This window comes from Caretta caretta, chromosome 2 (assembly GCF_965140235.1).
Source record: "Caretta caretta isolate rCarCar2 chromosome 2, rCarCar1.hap1, whole genome shotgun sequence".
In the NCBI taxonomy this organism is placed as follows: domain Eukaryota; kingdom Metazoa; phylum Chordata; order Testudines; family Cheloniidae; genus Caretta; species Caretta caretta.
In genome coordinates this window covers 77,201,803-77,229,582 of record NC_134207.1, presented here as the reverse complement: position 1 = coordinate 77,229,582, position 27,780 = coordinate 77,201,803, and the positions used below count along the sequence as shown (strand labels likewise).

Genomic DNA, 27,780 nt, shown 5'->3' with positions numbered 1-27,780 from the left:
TGTGGCCTTGTCTTTCCCTCCTCCACCATCCCTCCCCATGCTTCTCTCTTCCACCACCCCTCCCGGGCGACCTTGGCAGTTATCCCCCTATTTTTGTGATGAATTAATAAAGAATGCATGAATGTGAAGCAACAATGACTTGATTGCCTCTGCAAGCGGTGATCGAAGGGAGGAGGGGAGGGTGGTTAGCTTACAGGGAAGTAGAGTGAACCAAGGGGTGGGGGTTTTCATCAAGGAGAAACAAACAGAACTGTCACACCATAGCCTGGCCAGTTATGAAACTGGTTTTCAAAGCTTCTCTGATGCCCACCGCGCCCTCCTATGCTCTTCTAGCCGCCCTGGTGTCTGGCTGCGCGTAACCAGCGGCCAGGCGATTAGCCTCAACCTCCCACCCCGCCATAAACGTCTCCCCCTTCCTCTCACAGATATTGTGGAGTGCACAGCAAGCAGTAATAACAATGGGAATATTGGTTTCGCTGAGGTCTGAGTCAGTAAACTGCGCCAGCGCGCTTTTAAACATCCAAATGCACATTCTACCACCATTCTGCACTTGCTCAGCCTGTAGTTGAACACCTCCTGACTGCTGTCCAGGCTGCCTGTGTATGGCTTCATGAGCCATGGCATTAAGGGGTAGGATGGGTCCCCAAGGATAAGGCTAAAGGCATTTCAACATCCCCAAATGGTTATTTTCTGGTCTGGGAATAAAGTCCCTTCCTGCAGCTTTTGAAACAGACCAGAGTTCCTGAAGATGCGAGCGTCATGTACCTTTCCCGACCATCCCACATTGATGTTGGTGAAATGTCCCTTGTGATCCACCAGTGCTTGCAGCACTATTGAAAAGTACCCCTTGCGGTTTATGTACTTGCCGGCTTGGTGCTCCGGTGCCAAAATAGGGATATGGGTTCCGTCTATGGCCCCACCACAGTTAGGGAATCCCATTGCAGCAAAGCCATCCACTATGACCTGCACATTTCCCAGGGTCACTACCCTTGATATCAGCAGATCTTTGATTGCGTGGGCTACTTGCATCACAGCAGCTCCCACGGTAGATTTGTCCACTCCGAATTGATTCCCAACTAACCAGTAGCTGTCTGGCGTTGCAAGCTATTGCCACTCACTTCTCAACTGTGAGGGCTGCTCTCATCTTGGTATTCATGTGCTTCAGGGCAGGGGAAAGCAAGTCACAAAGTGCCCTTACGCATGCGAAAGTTTTGCAGCCACTGGGAATTGTCCCAGATCTGCAACACTATGCAGTCTCATCAGTCTGTGCTTGTTTCCCGAGCCAAGAATCGGCATTCCACCATATGAACCTGCCCTATTAGCACCATGATGTCCACATTGCCAGGGCCCGTGATTTGAGAGAAGTCTGTGTCCATGTCCTCATCACTCTCATCACCACGCTGACGTCACCTACTCGCCAGGTTTCGCTTTGCCAGGTTCTGGTGCTGTATATACCGCTGGATAATGCGTGTGATGTTTAATGTGCTCCTAATTGCCAAAGTGATCTGAGCAGGCTCCATGCTTGCCGTGGTATGGAGTCTGCACAGAAAAAAGGCGCGGAACAATTGTCTGCCGTTGCTCTGATGGGGGGGGGAGGGGCAACTGACGACATGGCTTACAGGGTTGGCTTACAGGGAATTAAAATCAACAAAGGGAGTGGCTTTATTGTCAAGGAGAAACACACACAACTGTCACACAGAATGGCCCGCTCAAGGATTGAACTCAAAACCCTGGGTTTAGCAGGCCAATGCTCAACCCACTAAGCTATCCCTCCCTCTGGTATTTCAGGCAGGACTGAATCTCCATTAAAGTTTTCAAGGTGACCCTGACAGACCTCACCAAAACAATTGTCGGCCATTGATTTCACGGAGGGAGGGAGGGAGGGAGGGAGGGGGAGCAAATGAATACCAAACAAATGTGGTCTGTTTCTTGTTTTGATCCACTCCATCTATCTTTTAGATCTTTGGCTGGCAGCAGACGATGCAGTAGGACTGCAAGCCATCCATATCTCCTGCCTGCTCACCATAAGATGGTACAATAGGACTGCCTGCAGGACTAAAGAGAATGACCTGGTCGAGTCACTCCTAATTTAGTCCCTGCGCTCATGTCTGCCCAGGCGCTCCTGACCGACCTTACTGAGGCGGCCAGGAGCACCTCGGACACCATGAAGATGGTTTTCAGGCCTATTGCACCATCTGCTGCCACAAGGCAATGGGTTGCTGCTGCTGTGTAGCAATGCATCTGCCAGCACCCAGGAGACATACGGTGACAGTGAGCTGAGCGGGCTCCATGCTTGCCGTGGTATGGCGTCTGCACAGGTAACTCAGGAAAAAAGGCGCGCAACGATTGTCTACCGTTGCTTTCACAGAGGGAGGGAGGGCGGGCCTGACGACATGTACCCAGAACCACCCGCGACAATGTTTTTTGCCGCATCAGGCATTGGGATCTCAACCCAGAATTCCAATGGGCAGCGGAGACTGCAGGAACTATGGGATAGCTACCTGCAGTGCAACACTCCGGAAGTCGATGCTAGCCTCGGTACTGTGGAAGCACTCCGCTGAGTTAATGCACTTAGAGCATTTTTTGTGAGGACACACACAATCAACTATATAAAAACGATTTCTAAAAAAATGACTTCTATAAATTCGACCTAATTTCGTAGTGTAGACATACCCATAGATTCCAAGTCCAGTAGAGACCACTGTGATAATCTAGTCTGACTTCCTGTATGACACTGGCCATACAACTTCCCCAAAATAATTCCTAGATCGATCTTTTAGAAAAGCATCCAATCTTGATGTAAAAATTGTCAGTAATGAAGACTCCACCACTACCCTTGGTAAACTGTTCCAGTGGTTAATTACTCTCATTGTTAAAAATATACACTTTATTTCCCATCTTAACTTGTCTAGCTTCAACTTCCATCCATTGGATCATGTCATATCTTTCTCTGTGAGACTGAAGAGCCATTATTATATATTTTCCCCCAGATAGGTACATATGGACTATGATCAAGTCACCCCTTAAACTCAAGGAACTCAATCTATTTAATTTAAGAAAAAAGAAGGTTATCACTCTCTTAAGGCCTGTTGTCTAATCCTTTAATTATTCTTGTGGCTCTTGTCTGAGCCCTCTCCAATTTATCAACATCCTTCAGAACTAGACACAGTATTCTTAGCAGTGGTTGCAGCAGTGTCAAAGATAGGGGTCAAATAAGCTCTCTTCTCCTACTCAGCATTCACCTGTTCATGCATCCAAGGCTTGCATTAGCCCTTTTGGACACAGTTTTGTTCTAGGAGCTCATGTTCAGCTGAAAGAAAAGGCGTACTTGTGGCACCTTAAAGACTAACAAATGTATTTGAGCATAAGCTTTCGTGAGCTACAGCTCACTTCATTGGATGCATTCAGCTGGTTACTCACAACCACCCACAATCTTTTTCAGAACCACTGCTTCCCAGGATAGAGTCCCCCATCATGTAAGCCTATATTTTTTGCTTGCAGACAGCTTACAAAGTAATTCAGATTACTTTGAATCAGTGACCTGTCCTGTTAATTATTTACCACTCCCCCAATTTTTGTGTCCACTGCAATATTTGTCAACTATTTTTTCATATTTCCTTCTAGATCATTGATAAAAATGTTAAATAGTGTAGGGCTAAGACCAATCCCTGAAGGGCCCTACTAGAAACATACTTGATTGATGATGATTCCCCACTTAAATTACATTTTGAGACCTATCAGTTAGCCAGTTTTTAATCCATTTAACGTGTGCCATGTTAATTTTATATCATTCTAGTTGTTTTAATCAAAATGTTATGTGGTACTAAGAACACCTTACAGAACTCTAAAAGGTAATAGTGTTGATGTAATATATTATCAACCAAACCTGTGATCTCACTTAAAAAAAAAAAAAAGTTAGTTTGACAGGATCTACTGCCCAGAAACCCATGTTGATTTGCGTTAGTTATATTACCCCCCTTTAGTTCTTTATGGAGTCCTGTATCAGCTGCTCCATTATCTTGCCTGGGATCAATGTCAGACTGACAGGTCTGTGATTACTGGGGTCATCCCATCTATCCTTTTTTAATTTTGGTACATTAGATTTCTTCCAGTCTTTTGAAACATCCCCAGAGTCCCAAGAGTTACTGAAAATCAACACTAACTGTTCAGCTCTTTTAAAACTCTTGGATGCAAGTTATCTGGACCCACGGATTTAAAAATGTCTAACTTTAGTACCTGATGTTTAACATCCTCTGAGATTCTAGAGGAATAGAAAGAGTTATCATCTGAGGTGACTATATAATCTGTTTTTCCTCCAAATACAGAACAAGTATTTATTGAACAATTCTGCCTTTTCTGCATTATTATAGCATTTCCATCTAGTAATGGATTAATAGCATTGCTAAGATTCTTTTTGTTCTTAAAAACTCCTCCTTATTGTGGGAGAAGGAGAAAAGGACCCATTAAAGAAACAGGGAGTAAAGCAGAGGACACTGAAGATGGGAGTGGGCAGAAACAAGAGGTAAAATATATGCCCAAGCAAAGCTCCAAACTAGATCTGAACAGAGGATGGAAGTTCCATTTTGCAAAGGATATTGAGATTTTGAAATCTGGCTTTGTTCTGAAGAAGAAAATTCTGAGGTTTACTTTTTCCTCACGTCCTTCAAAATGTTTCATTTCAACAAAACTGTTTTGTTTCAGTTTCCACTTAAAATTTGTGTGTTATATTAAATATTCTAACCTAAAATTAAAAATTGCAGAACAAAAAGTCATTTTAAACCAAAAACATTGAACAAAAACACTGAAATGTTTCATTCTGAAACTGTCAAAATGGGATGTTCTGACTGTTGGATTTGGCTAGTTTGCTTTCTGAAAGAAACACAAGTGAAACTGACCAGATTTCACAAAGTGTTTCAATTTTGGCAGAACTGCATATTCCATAAGAATATGATTCCACTGAAGTTGCTCCAACCAGCTCTATTCCAAACAATGCACAAAGCTAACAGAGTCCATCACCTTCCCAATGCAAGCTTGTTCCCAGCACTGTATTCTCCTGTTTAGTTTAAATGACTCACACTGAGGTTCCACCACATTAATTGAGAGAGACGGATCTTTGTTTTATGTATTGTTTTTTTCAGATTTATCCAAAAGTCAAAGTTACTCTGGAGAATTCCAGTGATTTATCTTCAGGTTTCAAACTTAACAGACCATGGAGAGGAACGGATCAGTTCACATCTCTTATTATTTCAGGAAGACATGATTGTGTTTGTTTACACTCAGGCTATGTTTTCAGATATATTTGTAAATGAAAGCTTCTTTTCTGTTTAAATTCAGATACACAATTTGGTGGCAAAGAGCAAATTCCATGGTCATGCATTAAATGGAGCCCTATTTTTAACATATGGGACAGTGAGATGTGTGGCTTAAAATATCTCACTTCAAAACCTTTTTCCAAATATATAAAAGTTTATCAGATTTGGTCTACGTTTCTTTTTAATAGACACAATTGCATCCAATATGCAAGAATCTTTCAAAATATGTTTTACTAGTATAAATGAATTCCTTAACCTTGTATTCTCTCAGGATATTGCAGGAGCATAAACATTTATCAGCTCATTTGTTTAGCCCTGTTCATGCTCAGTAATTCTCTATTGTTAAAACACAATCCTCTTCCTTTAGTACCGATTTCTGAGCACATAGCATAAGTCTCAATATTTAGCTATTTCTCACTTCTTTAATGTGATCTGATTTTCTTTTTGATCTAGATAATGCTACCAGGCTGTTACGAGTAATACTGCAAGCTTAAAATGAAACTATATGCTACAAAGAACACTGCAATGCAATGTTACTGCACATCCATCACTACAAAACAGCTCATTTCTTTGCCTATCTGGGACAATATCCATAAAATATCATAGTAGGAATGACAGGGTTTCAAACTTTCTGAAAATAGAAAGATACGTGTTCCCCAGAACTCTAAAGGCAAACAGACGTGGGGGTGAAAGTGAGGTATGCAACCCTGAAAACAAGGGGAAAGACAGATGGACCTGGGAGCCGAAAGAAAGAGGACCTGAACACAGAAGGCCAAAATGTAACTGTAAGAGTTCCTTCCAAATAACTGGTAACTGTATGTTTAGGTACAGAATTTGCTTGCATGCTACAAGTAGTACATTTTTCTATCGCAAGTTTCAAAGTTTTATTGCATTCAGCATACATTTTTCCCTTTTAAAGCCAGGTTTTCCAAAGAAATCCTACAGTCTTCCAAAATAGTTTGTAAAATATCGAGAACTTTAAAGAAAAAAAAGGTCTGAAATTTTCACAAAATTCTAATAAAACTTCTGCCATACCTTTGTTACCAGAGCCTAAAGAAAAGACTACAGAAACCTCATAGCTATCACTTGAGGGGTTTTGCAGGAACAATTCACTTGCACGTGGTGAATCTGCACAAGGTAACATTGCATGCTTGTTTCAGAAACAAGTGGGACTGGTCTTCTTTCCTTTCTCATTCCTCTCTCGGGATCCCTCTAGCACTCTAAATGGTGCTGCCTGTGCATGCAGAATGCAGCTTAAGAACACAAATTTTCAAATACCTTGACTGTAATAGCCTGCACGTTGCTCATTCTGGTGGGACCTGAGACATGCTGTTCCACTGCTTTTCTGGATTCCTTGACAGTTATCAGAATGAGGGTATAGGAAGTAACAATTACCCCACAGGGGATGATAAAGCAGAAGACAAAGAGAGCTACAGTGTAAGACATTGCCACCGTGTTTACACTTGATGAATGCCAGTCAATGCAGCAAGCTGTACCATAGGGCTCTGGTCCATACTCTCCCCAGTGAGCTAGGGGCGAACAGGCAAAAATTGCTGCATAGGCCCATCCGCAGGCTATCAAGATTCGTCCATGTTCTCGCCTAAATCTGTTCCCTGGAAGACATGAAACAATCAGTGAAGAACTGCTTGCAGCAGCATGATGGATTTGAATTATGCAAGCCAGAAAACAATGCATAGGCCCTTTTTATTGGCTACTGGGTATTACAATTGTTTACCCACACACACCCAAGCTTGGGAGGAGCCCCCCATAAACATCCACAAAGCTATCTCATGGTCCTCCTTCAAATCCCCTATTAAACTCTCCCTTTGTTGTGATGCCTTAACAGGTAAGCAGCGGATGTGCCGAGATCACTGCCTATCATGCTGGCCAATATTAGCTCATTGTTTCCTTGTGCTCCCAGTCTGTCGCCCCCTGTTTTCATTTGTCTTAAGTTTAAGACTATAAATTCTTTGGGAGCAGGGATTGTCTTAGTTTTCTGTATAGCACCTAGTGAAATGGGGTTCTGGTCCAACAAGACTGGGTCTTCCCTGCACAAATAAAGAATATTCACAATGTAAATAAACAGTAAAAAATCTCCTTGTTATTCAAACTAAAGGCACCATAAAATGAGTTTGCAATATTCTGAACCCTAAATAACTGCAAGTTGGGTGAGCTGCAGACACAAGATGTTTCAGGTCCCACCTTGTTCACCTTTGTCTAAGCTTCTGGCCAGGAGGTTGAAGAGACAGCTTATTCTCAAGAAACGCTGCATCAGGAAATCCAGGGAAACAGAATAGAGCAAATACAACACACACACACACAGTACTTCAGAAACCACTCATCTCAGATACTCAAACTGTAACTCTTATTTCCTGATTTCAGTTTGAGATGATTTCTCTTATGCTGTTATGAGGTGCCACGAATGGTATTTTTGCATACAGTGAATATACTGTACATCTGAGAGAGACTCAAGCTGATTTTGTACTAAATCAAGCTTTCAGTTCATATGTCTAGTAAGTGCAGGGATCTTTGATCATGCTATTTGCAAATCCTCCCTCATATCATAAAATAAATAAGCGATCTTCACTGAAATTCAATTGATGTTTTGTGTGGAAACATAAAAGATGTAAGGAAATATTCAAGGGAACTTAAAAGAAATCAGATTACCTTAAAATGAAAGCTGGCACCCTCAGGCTGCTCGGAGTTATGCTGGGAAACCAGTCCAGCACAAATTAACACAGAACTGGAGGAGCGAGGGGTGATTGCAAAGGGAAGTTTCATGGTCATCTTACATCCCCTGTCACTGCAATTTGTGTTATGTGTTCCTTGGTCATAGCCAAGGACCCGGCTCCCTGCAGCTTCAAAATGTGCTCCATTTTAGAATGGTTCATAGTATGACTTTCAAACACAATGTTAACACTAATGAATCTAAAGAATGATCACCCTGATTTCAAACTAAAGGGCTGTCACCTAGAGAGATTCTACTAAATGTTTTGCCCCACACAAGTAGGGCCAAGTACTTGTAGGTCAGAGCTCATGATCCATGCCTAAAATGTTTATATCTGCCATTTTTCAGTTAATATGATAAGAAGATATTATATGATAAAGAAGACATTAAATGTACTTAACAGGGATGTTGCATCTTCAACACACTTTCACATTAATTAAATATTTAACCCTCACAATTATAATGTCTTTAAACAATCCAACACCAGGCATAGACAAGAAAAGAAACAAGATACTGTTAGTTGACATGTGTCTTGATTCAAGAGAAGGTCATCTTTGTTCTGGAAAATTTATCTCACTAAAAATAGGTAGTTCTGTTGGCACTGAATATGAAAGAGAGGGGCACCATTTGCATGGCTACACTTACTACAGTCATGCACATTTTTCTTGCAACACTACATCTTCAGGGATTTTAAAGCTGTTCTTTGAATAGTAGTAAAATGTGATGCTACATTTGTCTTTCCTATGTTACGTTGACTGGCATTCCTCTGATCCTAAGACGTGAGTGAGGTAATAAAGAAAGAACTTGAGTGGATGAACAAAAGAAAACATCTGAAAAGGTCAAAAGAATATAGTATGCATCTCTACCATTTACAAAAAATTAAGGTACTGAAATGCTGCTCATACCTGTACCAAGTCAAAGATAATTGTACAAAATGAATCTTAAAGGGTATCAACTTAACCCAACCTTGCTTTCATTTTAACAGTTATTTCATGGCCCTCTTCTGAGTCATTTACCTCAGCGTAAGTGGGTTTGGATATAATAAACTAGGTTTATATAGCACCACACTCAATTATTGGGGAGAACAGATATATAAATCATTTGGCCCCCATGTAACACACCTTGACTAGCCAATGGCTGTCTTTGTCCAAGAAACAAATACTGAACAATCTGAGAGAGAAGGAAGTTAATTTACCATAAGCTGGGAAACAAATTTTGAGGCAGCACACAGTACTCAGTAATGTTAGTGTTGACAGACTGCAGATCCCAAAAAGTATACCGCAGAATGCATAGAACAAGCAAACTTGTTTACCATACAACCATCTGAAAATAAAACAAAAACAAGAGAGAGTCAACATTTAAATGCCGCATTCTTCCTGTAATTCAAAGGCAGATGGTAGAAAGTCCCTTGTAGTGGTCATTATTACAATGCTGACATTTACTATTCGAAAGTAGTGAGCATCATTGTGGTGTTAATGCTTGGTCGGCAGGTAACTGAAGGAGAACATTCTTACTGGAATATCCTAGTGCCATTAAAAAATTGTTGCCTGCCTTCATTTTTGAGGGGAGGTGAGAAGAAGAAAGAAGAAGAAAAAAAAAACAGAGTCTGTTCAATTCAGCCACTTTCTGCCAAACTGTTCACTCTTTTTTCTCTGACACTAGCTGCTAAGAATTCAGTTCTCCTCATTCCTCTGCAACACTTTTAGGCACTGTCTACATGGAGCGTTGCAGCAGTTTAACTAAAGATATGAATTTAAACTGATATAGTTAAACGAATGCAGTCCCCTGTGTGGGCACGTATTTCTGTATAAGAGTAGCTAATTCCAGTTTAAATTTAAGTTAGATTAGAAACTGGTTTAAGATAAACCAAATTAAGCTACCCAAATCAAAATCAGAGAGTGTCCACAAGTTTGTGTGTGGACAAGGCCCTAGTGGAGGATAAGAGAAGCATTCCGAAAGCAGCACTAATTAGAACAGTCCTGCAGTAAGGAGATGGAATCTCATAAATCCCTCTCTCCCTTCTCCCCCTCCCCCAAGTCATAGGGAAGAGTTAATAGAGGTGATTTTATACTGTAGCACTTGGAAGTAAATTGCTCAGGGGGTGATACAGTCATGAAAGTAAACAGTCAATAGCACTGATTTGAGCTAGGCAGTGTGTGGGCAGCTTTTGCGCATGCTCTCCCACAAGGATCAGTTTGGCATGAAAGACTTCCGCTTGAACCTTGCCATTTAGCCATGCTAGATTGCGTCTTACCTTGTTGCTTCCTAGAGCTGCTCTGCAGGAAATGCCAACATTCGGCGGGGGTGAGGGGGGGTGGGGGGGTTCCATTCTGAATCTGAGCGAAAAATATTGGAAATTTCCTGCGAGACGAAGTTTTCAAAATAGTTTGTTCTGATAAAATTCATCCCAATTTGGGGTTTTTAAAAATTATATTCTAATTTTATATTTTAAAGTACAATACCTTTCAGAACAAAGTCATTTCAAAACAAAACATTTGCAGTGTTCCATCCCCCTGAGGTCAGGTTCTGTTTGATCTTTATCAAACCTCCCCCCCCCCCCCCATTTTTTTTTAAACAAATATTTCATCCAAAAAAAATCAACACTTTCCCCAGGAAGTGCCCCCTCACCCTCCAGCCATTTTGTGTGAATTTCAACATGCTCCGAGCACACCTCCTGGATGGGGCCCAAAAGGGGAATGCCTAACTCGTGAATCCCGCTGGGGCGTAGATGGGAGTTAGGCACAGAGCTGATGGGCAGGTCAAGACTTGGCTATGAGCATGTTCAGCCACTAAAATGTAGGCACAGAGCTGATGGGCAGGTCAAGACTTGGCTATGAGCATGTTCAGCCACTAAAATGTAGGCACAGAGCTGATGGGCAGGTCAAGACTTGGCTATGAGCATGTTCAGCCACTAAAATGTAGGCATCTAAAGTCTCTAAGGTACCTACAGGGCTCGGCAGCAGCAGCTGAGCTGATATTTTGCAAATGCCATTTGCTCTTAAATGTTGGACTTCAGCATCCAAAGTGGCAGGTAGGTGTCTAAATCCCTTTGATCTGAATAAATTAGACTCTGGGCTAGATTCACATTCTCCTCTGTCCCACAAGCACCCTCTTTTTCCTCTCCACAATCCCAAAGAGCTTCCACGGGAAAACTCCACAGCATACCAGAGACTGCCTAGGGTCCAGCAAGGGAATTTATTAGAGGTTCTGAGCCCCATGTAAAGATCACAAAAGCCAGATATTATGGAATACTATTCAGTTAAACTGGCAAGGATGAGGGAGGTAGAGGCAAGAGAAAGAAGAGCTAATTTGGAAAGAAGACCAAATTGTGAATTGGACATTAACCATAACTTTAATCCCCAGGAGTCATACACAGCATCAGATTTCTCTGCATATTAGATTTGTATTTTTTTTTTTAAAACAGCTATGTTCCAATAGTTCTTACAATTCCTGCCACGGAAGATTTCAGCCAGCAGGTAGCGTGACTGTAGGGAAGAAATACCCCCATGCTCCTTTCCCAAGAGGGATACAAATTGCAATGGCCTCAGCCTAGAAAACTAAATGCAGCCAGCAGCTCAGAAAGCTGCTCTTATGTAACAAACTTCTCTCAATCTCCGTAATTAATCTTCCCTGTACTTTCTACAGAAGTGGCAGAATAATTCAGTCCTCTCTGCTGGCAGAGGCCTCCAGTCTGTGCAGTGGATGTTAAATACTATTTGCATATTGAACAAACCTGTGAGAAAGGCTGGATGTAACAGCTAGAGGGTACAAGGTCAGAGTCATACCAAGGTCACTGATGGCAAGGTTGATCATGAAGTATTCTGCTGGTTTTAGCAAATTCTTTTTCTTGTAGGAAACATACAAAAGAACACTGTTTCCACACAAGGAGCATATTCCTATAGGGGAATATAAAATAAAAAGAGGAATTCATTACTGGCTTTTCGTTTTTAATACTCTTTGCAAGGAGTAGTGCATTGCCAACCTATTCAGTGTTTATGGGATGATCTTTTTTCTATGATGAAATTAATTCAACTCAAATTTTTTTGAACACTTAATACCCCTTATTTGGTACATCTTCCCAGAAATGCCTTATTTAAGATTCATTTGCGATAATGATTAAAGGATACAAAGTAAATCATGGAGAAATTAACTTCAATGATCTATTATCTCCAGATAAAAAGTTCATTTGATTAGGATTTGATATAATTCTAATAGAAGATATACTACTTCTAACATTCCAACATGACTAACGGAGAAAGAATATTAATTTGCTCGCTAGCTCTGAACAAGTAGGATAAAACTTAGCTATTATAGGTGTGGAGAAAAGTATGGCTTACCTAGTAGCATGCTGATTTCTAGGTTAGAAAGTCATGTATTCAAATCCCAATGCCAAAACCCAGCACTGACCTTTCAGCACAGCAGTAAGAGGCTTTACTTCACTTCATACACCCTTATATTTACCAGTCCAGTAGGATTTTATTTCCACCACCCCCATCCTTTAAGTATTTTTTCAAATGTTCTCCACAAATTATCTTGCTTTCACTTGAAGGACTATGCTAGCTGGATTCATTGTTATTTTGATTAACAAGGAATTGTAGTAAGCAGTAACAAACTGTTTTCTACTTTATTAAACCTATCCCAGGTGTCTGAGGGTGGAGACTTTCTTGAAAAGGAAGAGGAGAAGCAGGATTAAACTTCCCCAGATCTAGTCCAATTGTAATAATATTACAGCTGGTCAAAACATTTTGTTCAAAAGTTTGCAGTGGCAAAAGGAATTTTTTTTATATGGAAAAGTCAATATGTATTAAGCAACTCAGGATATTGTTCATTCTGTGCTTTCAGTGATGGTGGGGAGGAAGCAGGTGGTGCATGTGGGAAATCCAACATTTAGTTCAAATGGCCTTTTTTCTAAACTGAAAACTTTTCAAAAACTGCTTTAAACATTTTCCTTATTTTTCACCAAACCCAAAAACGTTAAAATTTTGAAACGTCGGATTTCCCGCATGCACACACCTGCTTCCTCCCCACCCCCACTGAAAGCACAGAATGAACAATATCCTGAGTTGCTTAATATATATTGACTTTTCCATTTAAAAAAAAATACCTTTTGCCACTGCAATTTTTGAAAAATTCTTTAACTTTTGAAAACTTAGAGTGGAAAAAGGAAACAAAAAAGAGAAATGAAAAAACAAAACAAAACTGGGTATTGTTCATTTAGTGACAAAAAGGGGGGAGCTAAAATTCAAAATATCAACATTTTAAAATATATTTTGCCAATAATTTTGATTCGAACCTTACAGAACGGCAACACCTTTGAAATGGTAAGCTTTTTGTGTAATAGCTTTTCCATTTTTCCACCAGCTCTACCAAATATTTCATGACAAATATCTCTACAGGAGACATGATCTAAGAGATCACATGTGGCCATTGAAGGTGTGGGAACTTAAACATTAAAATTACTTTCACTTATCAAAATGGATTGCAACTAGCACATGAAAATTCCATCCACTTTAGTAATACTTGAATGTTCTCAGTAGCTGGTCTAAGATCATCACTTGGCTCCATAACAACAACTCACCTTTTCTGTTTGCTTTCAAGGTCCCACAGCACCCAGCCCCGTTTGGATTACCAGCTCAAGCTCTGATAGGATGTCCCAGCATGCACCATGTGGATGTCACAGCTGCTTTAGGACTCTGCTGGAGCATGGATATTGGGGAAGGTCAGCTTTGTTGTTAGTTTTTTAGTTATTAAATTGTGGAGGAAGAGGGGAAGTTACAACATTATATCTAACATGAAAGTTGCACAGTACCTCTTTTAAACGCAACTTACCTGACACCCCCGTGCCCCAACAGGCCAGCTCCTTTCTCTGACAAGGTCCTGCAGCAGATGTGACACCACTAACATAGTGCATGCTGGGAAGTCACACTGAAGCAAGCCAGTGATCTGAGCAGGGTTGGCTATCATGGGATCTGAAAGGGAAAATAAAAAAAAGCTAGTTAGTTGGCAACAAACCTTGCTGAATGCCTCTTTAGCAAAAGGCGGGAGAGGGGGGCATAACATGTACTGCTGAAGTAGATGGAATTTTCACCATTTCATGTGCAGTTCACTTTCCAGTGAGAGCAAGTTTTCACCCTGCTTTGTTGACGATGATCTGCATGCAGAATATCAGAAACAGAATGAAAGCATCACCAGAAAATTCTAGTTTTCACCTGCAGTGAGCAATGAGCAAGACTCATGTGTTTGTATATATATATGTACCAGTTCCTGCAAAGTTACAGAGTTATCTTTCCAATTACAATTCATTGGCCAGTCATGCCACAATTCTCCTCTCGGATTCTTTATTTGCTTTTCCAGACATGAAGAAGGACTGATGTACTGCATTGGTGCTCCTAGACTTGGGGGGTAATGTTGTTTAGAAGGAGATGTTCTTTACAGACAACCCTCAGTTTTCGCATTTGAAACACTTGACTTGGTTCACCAAAAGCAGAGACTAGGGATCAAATTCTCCCATCTGGATTTGCATCACACAGATCAAAATCCAGCATCCATCGCTGGGAAGACCATACTAGTGCAAAGGAGGTCCTCCAGTTGTATACAATGAATGTAGAGATGTCTACACAATTCTCTGCTGACAATGTAGCAGGGGAAAAGGAGAAAGGGATCCTTCTACATCATACTAATCCCCAGCTGTCAGTAGTCATAAATTAAAGCAGTTACCAGGTGGACTGGCACTCCACACAATATGAGTAGTATCAGGTATTGAAACAGTGATTTTAAGGTACTTTCTCCCCATCTCCCTGCAATTTGTGCTGTATGCAGTTCAGCTACAGCCAAGGATCTAGCCTTTTCTCAGCTAGAATATGCATTTTGTTTCTCGCCCATAAAGAATTCATAAGACCATATTCACCAATGGTATAAGTGGGCTCAAACCTAGTGAAGTCAATGATTGACATTTTAGATGCAAAGAAATTCAGTGTTACAGTTCCAGGAGTAACTTTGCTTCATTGCTCATGTATAAGGCTCTAAACCTGCATCTCGATCTACTTTCATGGGCCACTGTGCCCATGAGGAGTCTCAATGACTTTCCTGGGACTCCTCATGCGTACAGGGGTTTGCACTACTAGATTTTGATGCTGGACTGGGATTTAAGGATTCAATGTTAACACCATAACCAGAAATACAAAATAGTGCTGACCAGAACCTCGGGTGGTATAAGTTGAACCAACCACATAATATTTTGCAGTAAATCATTCTTTAAAATGTTTAATGACTTCCAAAGTTAAACACTGTTATTATTGTCAAACTATTATAGTAGATTAAAATTGAATAGGTACTGTACTTGCTTTTTGATGAAAAATGTGTCACTAATTAACGTTATAGAAGTTGTAATTAGGTCAATCTATTCTTTTATTTTATTGTTATGAAAACTTTGAAGTAATCCGTGTCAGTAATTAACTCCATTTCCAAACCCCCTACATTCTCATCAAACCTTTGGAATGTGAAATAATCATGAAACAAACCATACTTACCAAACACTGTATAAATCAGTCCAACAATAATATCTGCCTCTTCTGTTATTTTGGACTGGAATGTTGCATTAACAAGATAGGAACCCATCTGAAAAACAAGAAAATGGGAATTCAGCACCTGAGAATCTCTGTTGGCTTTCTGCAAGACCAGCAATAAGCTGGTTGTTGGGGGGAGTTGGTTTGATTTTTCCAGTGTTCGCAATGACAAGTTTGAAGATGAGAGATGTGGCATCGGGTTGTTGCTGAGGAATTTAGTTTGTCACCCTTGAGTGGTGTCCCTTTGACTCATTAGAACATGAGTACATCAAGATTTTCCAAAAAATGTCTTGTGACCAGTGTTCCCTCTAATTTTTGACAGGCCATGTGCACAAAAATTTCTTCTGTGCAAATTGTTGTGCTTCTGTGCAAATTTTTGTGAGTGCGGTGTTTCGCCATGTGCGCGGGGTTTAGGATCTGTGTGCATGCGCACACGCATACAGCTTAGAGGGAACAGTGTTTGTGACTCTGTATGCCTCGATTTTTGGAGGCTCAGCTTGAGACACATTAAAGGGGGGCTGAATTTCACAGAGTGACTGTTCAGCACTTTTCAAAGATAGGAGGCACAAAAGGCCAAGAACTATGGAAGAAAATCTAAAATTCAATGGGAGCTGGATCAGGCCCTAAGTAGTCTATGAAAATATAGAAGTCTAATGGGTATAATTTACACTTTTTCCCCACCCCTTCAACATCTATGTTACATCAGTATACTCTCTGAAGTTATTCGTTACATGCTTTGACTCACTTAAGTTCACACCCTCTTACCAACATGTAAGTCATTCTACCCATCTTGCACAATCACTCTCATTTCTGAATTTGTCCCACTGAGTCTGTGGAAGTCTAATTGCTCTAATCCTCTCTTCTGGCCCCTAACAGGATAGCATTAGAAGATGAAAATTAAAGCAGGACATGCCTACTTTATTTACACTTTCTTCTGGCTGGTTGGTTCTTAAATTACACCAACTTGGATTCCCTCACGTTTCAGAGAGGGCGCTTAAGTAAATCTAAGGGACTCTGACTGTAAGAGATTCCGTAGAACGCCTCTGAATTTGCCCTCAAGAAATTCTTCAGCAAATGACATTCAACAACAAATAAATTAGAGAAACTAGTGAACTGCCTGCAAAGCACAAGAAGAATTTGGAATCATGTTCTAATGGGTGAACTTCAGTCACTTGTATCCTGCCAGTGGTTCTCTAGCTACTATGTTAGGGACTACAGAGCACTTCTGCCCCTGCCCAGAGTCTGGCTAGCTAGCAGTGCATCCACTAGTGTTTTCCCAGCTCCCACTACCCTATTTAGAATGCATCTTTCCCCCAAGAACAACTTTATAGCTAGGCTTGGCAGAATTTGATTTTTTTTAATATAATTTCAATGGATATTAGTTTATTTTAACCATTTTTTCCAGTTTTATTGATGTAAAATTTCATGATTGTGGGAAATTATTGGGGGGGGGAGGGTGTCAGACCACTGTTTAAAGACAAACATTGAGATTTAAAAAGAGAAAGCATTATAACCATTAAACTACAAATTATCAACATCACATGTCAAATATATACTAAGTAAATATCCTTAAATCAAACTCTAGTAAATTCTCCAAAAAGTAGTTTTCTTACTTTGCCTATCTGTAAATTTCTATCATCAATAGAAATATTACCAATAAAAATAGAATCCTTCCAAGTCTATTTATAGCATGTGAGTACTGAAGCCCACAACTAGGAAGCCCTAGAAGGGCATGCTAGAGCCAGCAATCACCGAATGCTGCCAGGAAACCTGGGGAGAAGGTCAACAAGGGCCACATCAAAGGTATTTAGGCTCTTAACTTTCATTGGTCTCAGTGCAGCTGGAGAAACTGCTGAGCCTTCCTTAGCCTTCAGTGGGGAGGGGAGTGGCTAAGGGCTACAAGGCCCTTGGAGCAAATGAGCTGCAGTGCATTGCATTTGGCAGTGAAGCATCTCTTCACGTTCAATCTGTTGTGTAGATCCTGCAGTTCAATTCACATCTCTAAGAGATACTATATAGACCTGTAAGAAATATATTATTGAGGTCTCAAGAAAGTTATGTCCCTTCCTATTTTCATGGCCTATGGAGGCTACTGCAATGTGGATGATGGGGCTGGTAAGGTTTAGCTAGAGCTTTGCCTCAGTAGATGAGACAAATTACAGTTCCTATACACAGACTAACAAAAGTAAAGCAACACTCCCTAAGCCTGGCCATGAAATGTTAAGTACAGACCCTTAACACTTCATGGCCAGTAGGAATTATATCTACCATTACCTATGGCAATCAATATTGCCACAGGTAATGGTAGATATAATTGCTACTGGCAGCCTTTTCCCCTTCTCAAGTTTCTCTGATTATGCTTCTTGATAAAAAATAAAGGTCCATTGCTCTCCCTGTTCTGTAACTGTCATATGATTAAGTGCCCTAATGGCAATTTCACCCCATATCCATAAGCATAATAGCAAGAAATGATGTAATTCATGCAATTTTGCACATTGGATCTTAGCGCAGCATGTGAAATGTCAGAAAAAACAAGGTACAAAAGTAATCTTAGCACATGGCCCAAATGGTCTAAGTAGGGTCTGTACTTAACACTCTGGATCTGAGCCAACCACTGTATACACACAGTTAGTAATAAGGTCACAGCCTGCTTCATTCCTGCAATGCTGTAGGTAGACGTAATCTACATTCAGTTGGTCTGTCTTCACTTCAGCTTTTCTCACCTGAATTTGAATTAAGTCTATTCTTAAATTTCACTCTCACTATTCCATGAATTCTTTTTAAACAAACTGTTAGATCCTCAGCTGATATAAACAAGTGTAGTTTCACTAAAAATCAATGTAGTTACAATAATTCAGACCACCTAAGGGTCTGGATCTTTACTTCCAATGGCAATCATGCTTCTTAGTTGTCTATTTTCCTTAGCTTTATTAGCAAATACATTTACTGGTAGGAATGTTCTCTGAAACAGAACTAAGTCAACAGAAAGTGAAATTTGAATTTTATTCAGTTTATTTTTTATAAATCACTCATTAGCCGTCAGCTGCAGCAGTGACTATTCACAGCAGAAGCCTGATTCTAAGATTTACTAATGACCATTACTGTAGCATGCGAGTGTCCTCAAAAGAAGGGGAACAAAGAGGACTAGGGTAATTATAGGCCAGTCAGCCTAACTTTGGTACCTGGAAAGATACTGAACAAATTAAACAATTGGTTTGTAAGCACCTAGAGGATAATAGGGTTATAAGTAATAACCAGTATGGCTTTGTCAAGAACTAATCATGCCAAACCAATCTAACCTCCTTCTTTGACAGGGTTCCTGGCCTAGTGGATAGGGGCAAGGAGTAGACATGATATATCTTGATTTTAGCAAGGCTCTTGACACAGTCTCATGACATTCTCATAAGCAAACTAGGGAAATAAGTTCTAGATGGAATTACTATAAGATGGGTGCACAACTGGTTGAATGACCATGCCCAAAATGTAGCAATCAGTGATTTACTGTCAAACTGGGAGGGTGCATCTAGTGGGTCCCACAGTGGTCAGTCCTGGGCCCAATACTATTCAATATTTTAATTAAAATCACTTGGATAATGGAGTGGAGAGTATGCTTATAAAATATGCAGATGACACCAAGCTGGGAGGGGTTGCAAGCACTTTGGAGGACAGGATTAGAATTCAAAACAACCTTATATTAGAGAATTGGTCTGAACTCAACAAGATGAAATTCAATACACAGAAGTGCAAAGTACTTCACTTAGGAAAGAAAAATTAAATGTATAACTACACACTGGGGAATAGGTGGTAGTAGTGCTGAAAAGGATCTGGGGGTTATAATGGATCACAGATTGAATATGAGTCAACAATGTGAAGCAGTTGCAAAGAAGGTTAATAGTCTGGGATTTGTTTACAGGAGTATCGTATGTAAGATACTGGAGGTTATTGTCCAGCTCTATTTAGTACTGGGGAGGCCTCCACTGGAGTACTGTGTCCAGTTCTGAGCACCAGACTTTGGGAAAGATGTGGACAAAATAGAGAAAGTCCAGAGAAGAACAATAAAAATGATTTAAAAAAATTTAGAAGACTTGACCTATGACCTTAACCTATGGCAACAACAAGAAAGAAACTAAGAGATGACTTAGGGCTAGTTTACAGTGGGAAGGCTTTGCCGCTACCGTTATACTGGTATAGCTATACCTGAAGACCCCCCCCCAGTGAAGAAGTAACTTATATGGACACAAGGAGATCTTCTGTGCCAACATAGCTACATTGGTCAGGGATGTGGATTTTTTTACATCCCTGACCAACATAGCTATGCCAACAAAATTTTGTAGTGCAGACCCAGCCTTCAGTGGTGTTCTACATTACTCTAGTTTTGGGAGTGTAAATCAGTGTCATTTATATGCTAACTAATGTCTCAAGTGCGGACTATGTGGCTCTAGGAAGAAGGATAAAGGAGTTGGAGGTGCAAGTGGTGTTCTCGTCCATCCTCCCCGTGGAAGGAAAAGGCCTAGGTAGGGAGCGTCGAATCGTGGAAGTCAACGAATGGCTACGCAGGTGGTGTCGGAGAGAAGGCTTTGGATTCTTCGACCATGGGATGGTGTTCCAAGAAGGAGTGCTAGGCAGAGACGGGCTCCACTTAACGAAGAGAGGGAAGAGCATCTTCGCGAGCAGGCTGGCTAACCTAGTGAGGAGGGCTTTAAACTAGGTTCACCGGGGGAAGGAGACCAAAGCCCTGAGGTAAGTGGGAAAGCGGGATACCGGGAGGAAGCACAGGCAGGAATGTCTGTGAGGGGAGGGCTCCTGCCTCATACTGAGAATGAGGGGCGATCAGCAGGTTATCTCAAGTGCTTATATACGAATGCACAAAGCCTTGGAAACAAGCAGGGAGAACTGGAGGTCCTGGTGATGTCAAGGAATTATGATGTGATTGGAATAACAGAGACTTGGTGGGATAACTCACATGACTGGAGTACTGTCATGGATGGTTATAAACTGTTCAGGAAGGACAGGCAGGGCAGAAAAGGTGGGGGAGTAGCACTGTATGTAAGGGAGCAGTATGACTGCTCAGAGCTCCGGTACGAAACTGCAGAAAAACCTGAGTGTCTCTGGATTAAGTTTAGAAGTGTGTGCAACAAGAGTGATGTAGTGGTGGGAGTCTGCTATAGACCACCAGACCAGGGGGATGAGGTAGATGAGGCTTTCTTCTGGCAGCTCACGGAAGCTACTGGATCGCATGCCCTGATTCTCATGGGTGACTTTAATTTTCCTGATATCTGCTGGGAGAGCAATACAGCGGTGCATAGACAATCCAGGAAGTTTTTGGAAAGCGTAGGGGACAATTTCCTGGCGCAAGTGCTCGAGGAGCCAACTAGGGGGGGCGCTTTTCTTGACCTGCTGCTCACAAACCGGGTAGAATTAGTGGGGGAAGCAAAAGTGGATGGGAATCTGGGGGGCAGTGACCATGAGTTGGTTGAGTTCAGGATCCTGACACAGGGAAGAAAGGTAAGCAGCACGATACGGACCCTGGACTTCAGGAAAGCAGACTTCGACTCCCTCAGGGAACGGATGGCCAGGATCCCCTGGGGGACTAACTTGAAGGGGAAAGGAGTCCAGGAGAGCTGGCTGTATTTCAAGGAATCCCTGTTGAGGTTACAGGGACAAACCATCCCGATGAGTCGAAAGAATAGTAAATATGGCAGGCGACCAGCTTGGCTTAATGGTGAAATCTTAGCGGATCTTAAACATAAAAAAGAAGCTTACAAGAAGTGGAAGGTTGGACACATGACCAGGGAAGAGTATAAAAATATTGCTAGGGCATGTAGGAATGTTATCAGGAGGGCCAAATCGCACCTGGAGCTGCAGCTAGCCAGAGATGTCAAGAGTAACAAGAAGGGTTTCTTCAGGTATGTTGGCAACAAGAAGAAAGCCAAGGAATGTGTGGGCCCCTTACTGAATGAGGGAGGCAAACTAGTAACAGAGGATGTGGAAAAAGCTAATGTACTCAATGCTTTTTTTGCCTCTGTTTTCACTAACAAGGTCAGCTCCCAGACTGCTACGCTGGGCATCACAAAATGGGGAAGAGATGGCCAGCCCTCTGTGGAGATAGAGGTGGTTAGGGACTTTTTAGAAAAGCTGGACGTGCACAAGTCCATGGGGCCGGACGAGTTGCATCCGAGAGTGCTGAAGGAACTGGCGGCTGTGATTGCAGAGCCATTGGCCATTATCTTTGAAAACTCGTGGCGAACCGGGGAAGTCCGGATGACTGGAAAAAGGCTAATGTAGTGCCAATCTTTAAAAAAGGGAAGAAGGAGGATCCTGGGAACTACAGGCCAGTCAGCCTCACTTCAGTCCCTGGAAAAATCATGGAGCAGGTCCTCAAAGAATCAATCCTGAAGCACTTACATGAGAGGAAAGTGATCAGGAACAGCCAGCATGGATTCACCAAGGGAAGGTCATGCCTGACTAATCTAATCGCCTTCTATGATGAGATTACTGGTTCTGTGGATGAAGGGAAAGCAGTGGATGTATTGTTTCTTGACTTTAGCAAAGCTTTTGACACGGTCTCCCACAGTATTCTTGTCAGCAAGTTAAGGAAGTATGGGCTGGATGAATGCACTACAAGGTGGGTAGAAAGCTGGCTAGATTGTCGGGCTCAACGGGTAGTGATCAATGGCTCCATGTCTAGTTGGCAGCCGGTATCAAGTGGTGTGCCCCAAGGGTCGGTCCTGGGGCCGGTTTTGTTCAATATCTTCATAAATGATCTGGAGGATGGTGTGGATTGCACTCTCAGCAAATTTGCGGATGATACTAAACTGGGAGGAGTGGTAGATACGCTGGAGGGGAGGGATAGGATACAGAAGGACCTAGACAAATTGGAGGATTGGGCCAAAAGAAATCTGATGAGGTTCAATAAGGATAAGTGCAGGGTCCTGCACTTAGGACGGAAGAACCCAATGCACAGCTACAGACTAGGGACCGAATGTCTAGGCAGCAGTTCTGCGGAAAAGGACCTAGGGGTGACAGTGGACGAGAAGCTGGATATGAGTCAGCAGTGTGCCCTTGTTGCCAAGAAGGCCAATGGCATTTTGGGATGTATAAGTAGGGGCATAGCGAGCAGATCGAAGGACGTGATCGTTCCCCTCTATTCGACATTGGTGAGGCCTCATCTGGAGTACTGTGTCCAGTTTTGGGCCCCACACTTCAAGAAGGATGTGGATAAATTGGAGAGAGTCCAGCGAAGGGCAACAAAAATGATTAGGGGTCTGGAACACATGAGTTATGAGGAGAGGCTGAGGGAGCTGGGATTGTTTAGCCTGCAGAAGAGAAGAATGAGGGGGGATTTGATAGCTGTTTTCAACTACCTGAAAGGGGGTTCCAAAGAGGATGGCTCTAGACTGTTCTCAATGGTATCAGATGACAGAACGAGGAGTAATGGTCTCAAGTTACAGTGGGGGAGGTTTAGATTGGATATTAGGAAAAACTTTTTCACTAAGAGGGTGGTGAAACACTGGAATGCGTTACCTAGGGAGGTGGTAGAATCTCCTTCCTTAGAGGTTTTTAAGGTCAGGCTTGACAAAGCCCTGGCTGGGATGATTTAACTGGGAATTGGTCCTGCTTTGAGCAGGGGGTTGGACTAGATGACCTTCTGGGGTCCCTTCCAACCCTTATATTCTATGATTCTATGATTCTATGATTCTAAGTCTGCCCTCAAATATGCATGTTCAATTCCCATTAACTTCAAAGGGAGTAACACAGGTGAAAATGAGGGCAGAATTGGGTCCTCTGTACTGATAAAACTTCATAGTACACCACATTATTTGTACACCATAAACCTACTGCAAAACATAGAAATAATTTCACTTGCTATTAAAATCCAGCTACCTATCAAGTGGTAGTTGTTAAATGGAGCATATCAACAGTGCACCCCGGTTTGGGTCAAAAATAAATGAAGAATGCAGTATCCAGTTGAAAAGGTAGGCAAATTTTATGGGCGTAAAATACAATTACTAGCAATGGGCAGTTAGTAAAGCCAAGAAAATGGGAAGATATTTTTCTACAAATGTTTGATTAAGAAAGTAAATTTTGCTTTGACTGTATTAATAACTCAAGATAGGCACATTTTTTGGTCTAAGCATTTTTCAAGCAAAAAAAATGCAGATTTGGGACAACTGATACATTTCACAAATTTATGTCAATTTCAGCAAATTATTTCAGATGCAAAACCAAAAAATTTCAGAAATGCCAAAATGAAATGTTTTGATATTTTTGGGCTAATTTCACAAGGAAACTTAGGCATCATTCGCAGAACCAAGGAGGTGGCCTACTCATCTGCCATAGCCATAGGCCAGTGCATTCATTTCAGATTTGTAAGACCTGGGTTCAAGCCCCCACTCCAGGGGAGGCATCTGGAGCAGGGACTTGAACCCAAGTCTTCCCCCCTCTAATGTAATGCACTAGCCACCAAGCTATTGGGTATTCTAGGGTGAGTCTCCCTCAATATCTCCTGTTGAAGCTGCTCCATTTTGTATTAAAACACCAGACTAGAGAGTCACACACTCTCTCCCTCTCTGCCCCAACGAATGTTTATTTATACAAAGCTTTCATACTTTCAGTTTTGGGTTGACCTGATTGTTGCGGGGGGGCGGAACAACAGGGACAGAGGGGTAAGGGACTGTGAGTAAATCAAAAATATCAGTTATCCACACAGCTCTATTCATAACCCATTTGTGTTTGATATTAGGGAGCATTCTGGAGCTTGAGCTTCATCAATGTGAACACAAGCAAAAAGAACATTTTTAGCTTCAACGCTAAAATAGTCACTGAAATTGAATATCTAAATGTATATTTGGTTGGAAATTTTGCATCAGTTAGTTGCATATTTCAGGTGATTTTGTTTCTCGCCCCAAACGGATGACTTATGTAATTAATCAACCAACAAAGAGAAAATTAGAAATGTTTAATACACAATTCAAATTTTTCTCTGTGCTCCTGCCCAAGGGGAGATCCTATAGTTTATGAGAGGTCAGATGTGATGGCACAGCAACAGACCAGAATGACGACAATCCAAATGATAAATTACAGTAATATCTTAATTGTTCCATCACACAACCGTTAATACAGGAGAACAGAATTTGCAGTGTCATCACGTATTTGATCCATTGGAACATCCTTTCTGGGGTTTTAAAAGTGGCTACCACCAACCTGGACAAATACAGAGAGAATGCTGTTGGCTACAAAGGGAATTGGCAAGACTGAGGGAGTCTAACAATCAACATGATGACACAGATTCGTAGTGTCGGAGCCTCTAGAGCAGAATTTCTCAAAGTGTGGCCATTAGGGGCTTTTCTTGCGGCCACAGCCTCCTGGACTATGATTTGGGGGAGCGAGCAAAGCAGCAGCCCTTCCCCCTCCCTTGTGCTCCTGGATGCACCGCCTTGGTGTTGATTGCTCTATCCCCTCGCTGTCTCCCCTGACCCACCCATCCAGAGTTTAATTTGTCCCCAGGCTTGTCAGGGCTGAATAAGCCTGCTGTGAATAGTGATACTTGTATGTTTGTTAATATCAATTTTCATAACAGACTTACTAGCTAGCAATAAATAAATTACAATGATTTGGACGTGTATATGTGCATATTTATTTGTTTTCACAAATTACATATTTTAGGAAAAAGTATGAGAGCGGCCACTAGCAAGAGTTGGTGGCCGCACTGTGAGGCGATCAAATAATTTGTCCCGAGAACCCATGCTCTAGAGCCTGAGTAGTACCTAGATGTTCAGAGAGCAGCTGTGGCCAACAGATTTTGTTTTCATCCATGCTTGGGGAGATGTCTGTGACCATTTATTTCAGAAATGGAACCTCGCCACAGTTGTTTGTTTTGTCATATCTAAATTATATTGCTGTAGTGCACGGAGCTACATCTGAAGATCAGTCAGAAGATGAAGCTAGAACAGAATGTGCCACCGCTACATTAGACACAGTATCTCCCTGGAATCTTTAGTGTCAGTGCTCTATGATCCACTGTCCGTTATCTTCCAGATGGAATTCAAGACATTGGTTTTAACGTATAAATCCATAGGTGTTCTAGGATGTGGTTACTTTAGAAGCCACCTCCCTCTCTGTGCGGTAACTGTGCAGCAGCCGCCAATGGAAATGCCGAAGCTAGAGTTCATCCCTTCCATAAGGATAGAAACAGGACTACAAAGGAGCTAATCAGAACCTGAAGTAATAGAGGCAGTGGGTAAGCAATTTCTCCTGGAACAAGCCTTTGGAGCTACTTGGAAGGAAACAGGACTGGGATTAGAGCCCTGCCAAATTCACAATCCATTTTGGTCAACTGGTGTTCTTTATCTCAAAAATCGTTACTCACAGTCCAGTTGGTAGTATCTGAAAGGTACCAAAGACAAGGTCATAGAATCATAGAATATAAGGGTTGGAAGGGACCCCAGAAGGTCATCTAGTCCAACCCCCTGCTCGAAGCAGGACCAATTCCCAGTTAAATCATCCCAGCCAGGGCTTTGTCAAGCCTGACCTTAAAAACCTCTAAGGAAGGAGATTCTACCACCTCCCTAGGTAACGCATTCCAGTGTTTCACCACCCTCTTAGTGAAAAAGTTTTTCCTAATATCCAATCTAAACCTCCCCCACTGCAACTTGAGACCATTACTCCTCGTTCTGTCATCTGCTACCATTGAGAACAGTCTAGAGCCATCCTCTTTGGAACCCCCTTTCAGGTAGTTGAAAGCAGCTATCAAATCCCCCCTCATTCTTCTCTTCTGCAGGCTAAACAATCCCAGCTCCCTCAGCCTCTCCTCATAACTCATGTGTTCCAGACCCCTAATCATTTTTGTTGCCCTTCGCTGGACTCTCTCCAATTTATCCACATCCTTCTTGAAGTGTGGGGCCCAAAACTGGACACAGTACTCCAGATGAGGCCTCACCAATGTCGAATAGAGGGGAACGATCACGTCCCTCGATCTGCTCGCTATGCCCCTACTTATACATCCCAAAATGCCATTGGCCTTCTTGGCAACAAGGGCACACTGCTGACTCATATCCAGCTTCTCGTCCACTGTCACCCCTAGGTCCTTTTCCGCAGAACTGCTGCCTAGCCATTCGGTCCCTAGTCTGTAGCTGTGCATTGGGTTCTTCCGTCCTAAGTGCAGGACCCTGCACTTATCCTTATTGAACCTCATCAGATTTCTTTTGGCCCAATCCTCCAATTTGTCTAGGTCCTTCTGTATCCTACCCCTCCCCTCCAGCGTATCTACCACTCCTCCCAGTTTAGTATCATCCGCAAATTTGCTGAGAGTGCAATCCACACCATCCTCCAGATCATTTATGAAGATATTGAACAAAACCGGCCCCAGGACCGACCCTTGGGGCACTCCACTTGATACCGGCTGCCAACTAGACATGGAGCCATTGATAACTACCCGTTGAGCCCGACAATCTAGCCAGCTTTCTACCCACCTTATAGTGCATTCTTCCAGCCCATACTGCCTTAACTTGCTGACAAGAATACTGTGGGAGACCGTGTCAAAAGCTTTGCTAAAGTCAAGAAACAATACATCCACTGCTTTCCCTTCATCCACAGAACCAGTAATCTCATCATAAAAGGCAATTAGATTAGTCAGGCATGACCTTCCCTTGGTGAATCCATGCTGGCTGTTCCTGATCACTTTCCTCTCATGCAAGTGCTTCAGGATTGATTCTTTGAGGACCTGCTCCATGATTTTTCCAGGGACTGAGGTGAGGCTGACTGGCCTGTAGTTCCCAGGATCCTCCTTCTTCCCTTTTTTAAAGATTGGCACTACATTAGCCTTTTTCCAGTCATCCGGGACTTCCCCCGTTCGCCACGAGTTTTCAAAGATAATGGCCAATGGCTCTGCAATCACAGCCGCCAATTCCTTCAGCACTCTCGGATGCAACTCGTCCGGCCCCATGGACTTGTGCACGTCCAGCTTTTCTAAATAGTCCCTAACCACCTCCATCTCCACAGAGGGCTGGCCATCTATGGTCCTATGCAGAGTTACAGAAAAACATGGGTCACCTTCTTGCCGAGTTATTAACATCGCTAGAAACCATTTTTACTGGCACCATATGAAGGAGGATATTCAGCACTATGTAACTCAGGCTTGTCACTTCTTGAAACAGAGGAGACTGCGCCAATATAC

At 42.0% G+C, this 27,780-nt stretch overlaps 1 protein-coding gene across 5 annotated transcripts in view; it reads right to left on the bottom strand.

Moving 5' to 3' along the window:
- Window positions 1–27,780, bottom strand: part of LOC125632406 (opsin-5-like) — a 69,886-nt gene that overhangs the window by 24,502 nt on the left and 17,604 nt on the right. For 2 of the 5 annotated variants that reach the window (XM_075125252.1, XM_048840530.2), the window contains exons 2-5: window positions 15,570–15,657; window positions 11,774–11,936; window positions 9,236–9,363; window positions 6,591–6,925 (exon numbers count right to left, since the gene is read on the bottom strand). In XM_075125252.1, coding sequence (XP_074981353.1) covers window positions 6,591–6,925; window positions 9,236–9,363; window positions 11,774–11,936; window positions 15,570–15,657 — 714 coding nt within the window. Of the gene's footprint in view, window positions 1–6,590; window positions 6,926–9,235; window positions 9,364–11,773; window positions 11,937–13,618; window positions 13,737–13,869; window positions 14,010–15,569; window positions 15,659–27,780 lie in introns of those variants that run through there. The other 3 variants (XM_075125253.1, XM_075125254.1, XM_075125255.1) reach the window with 3 other exon arrangements.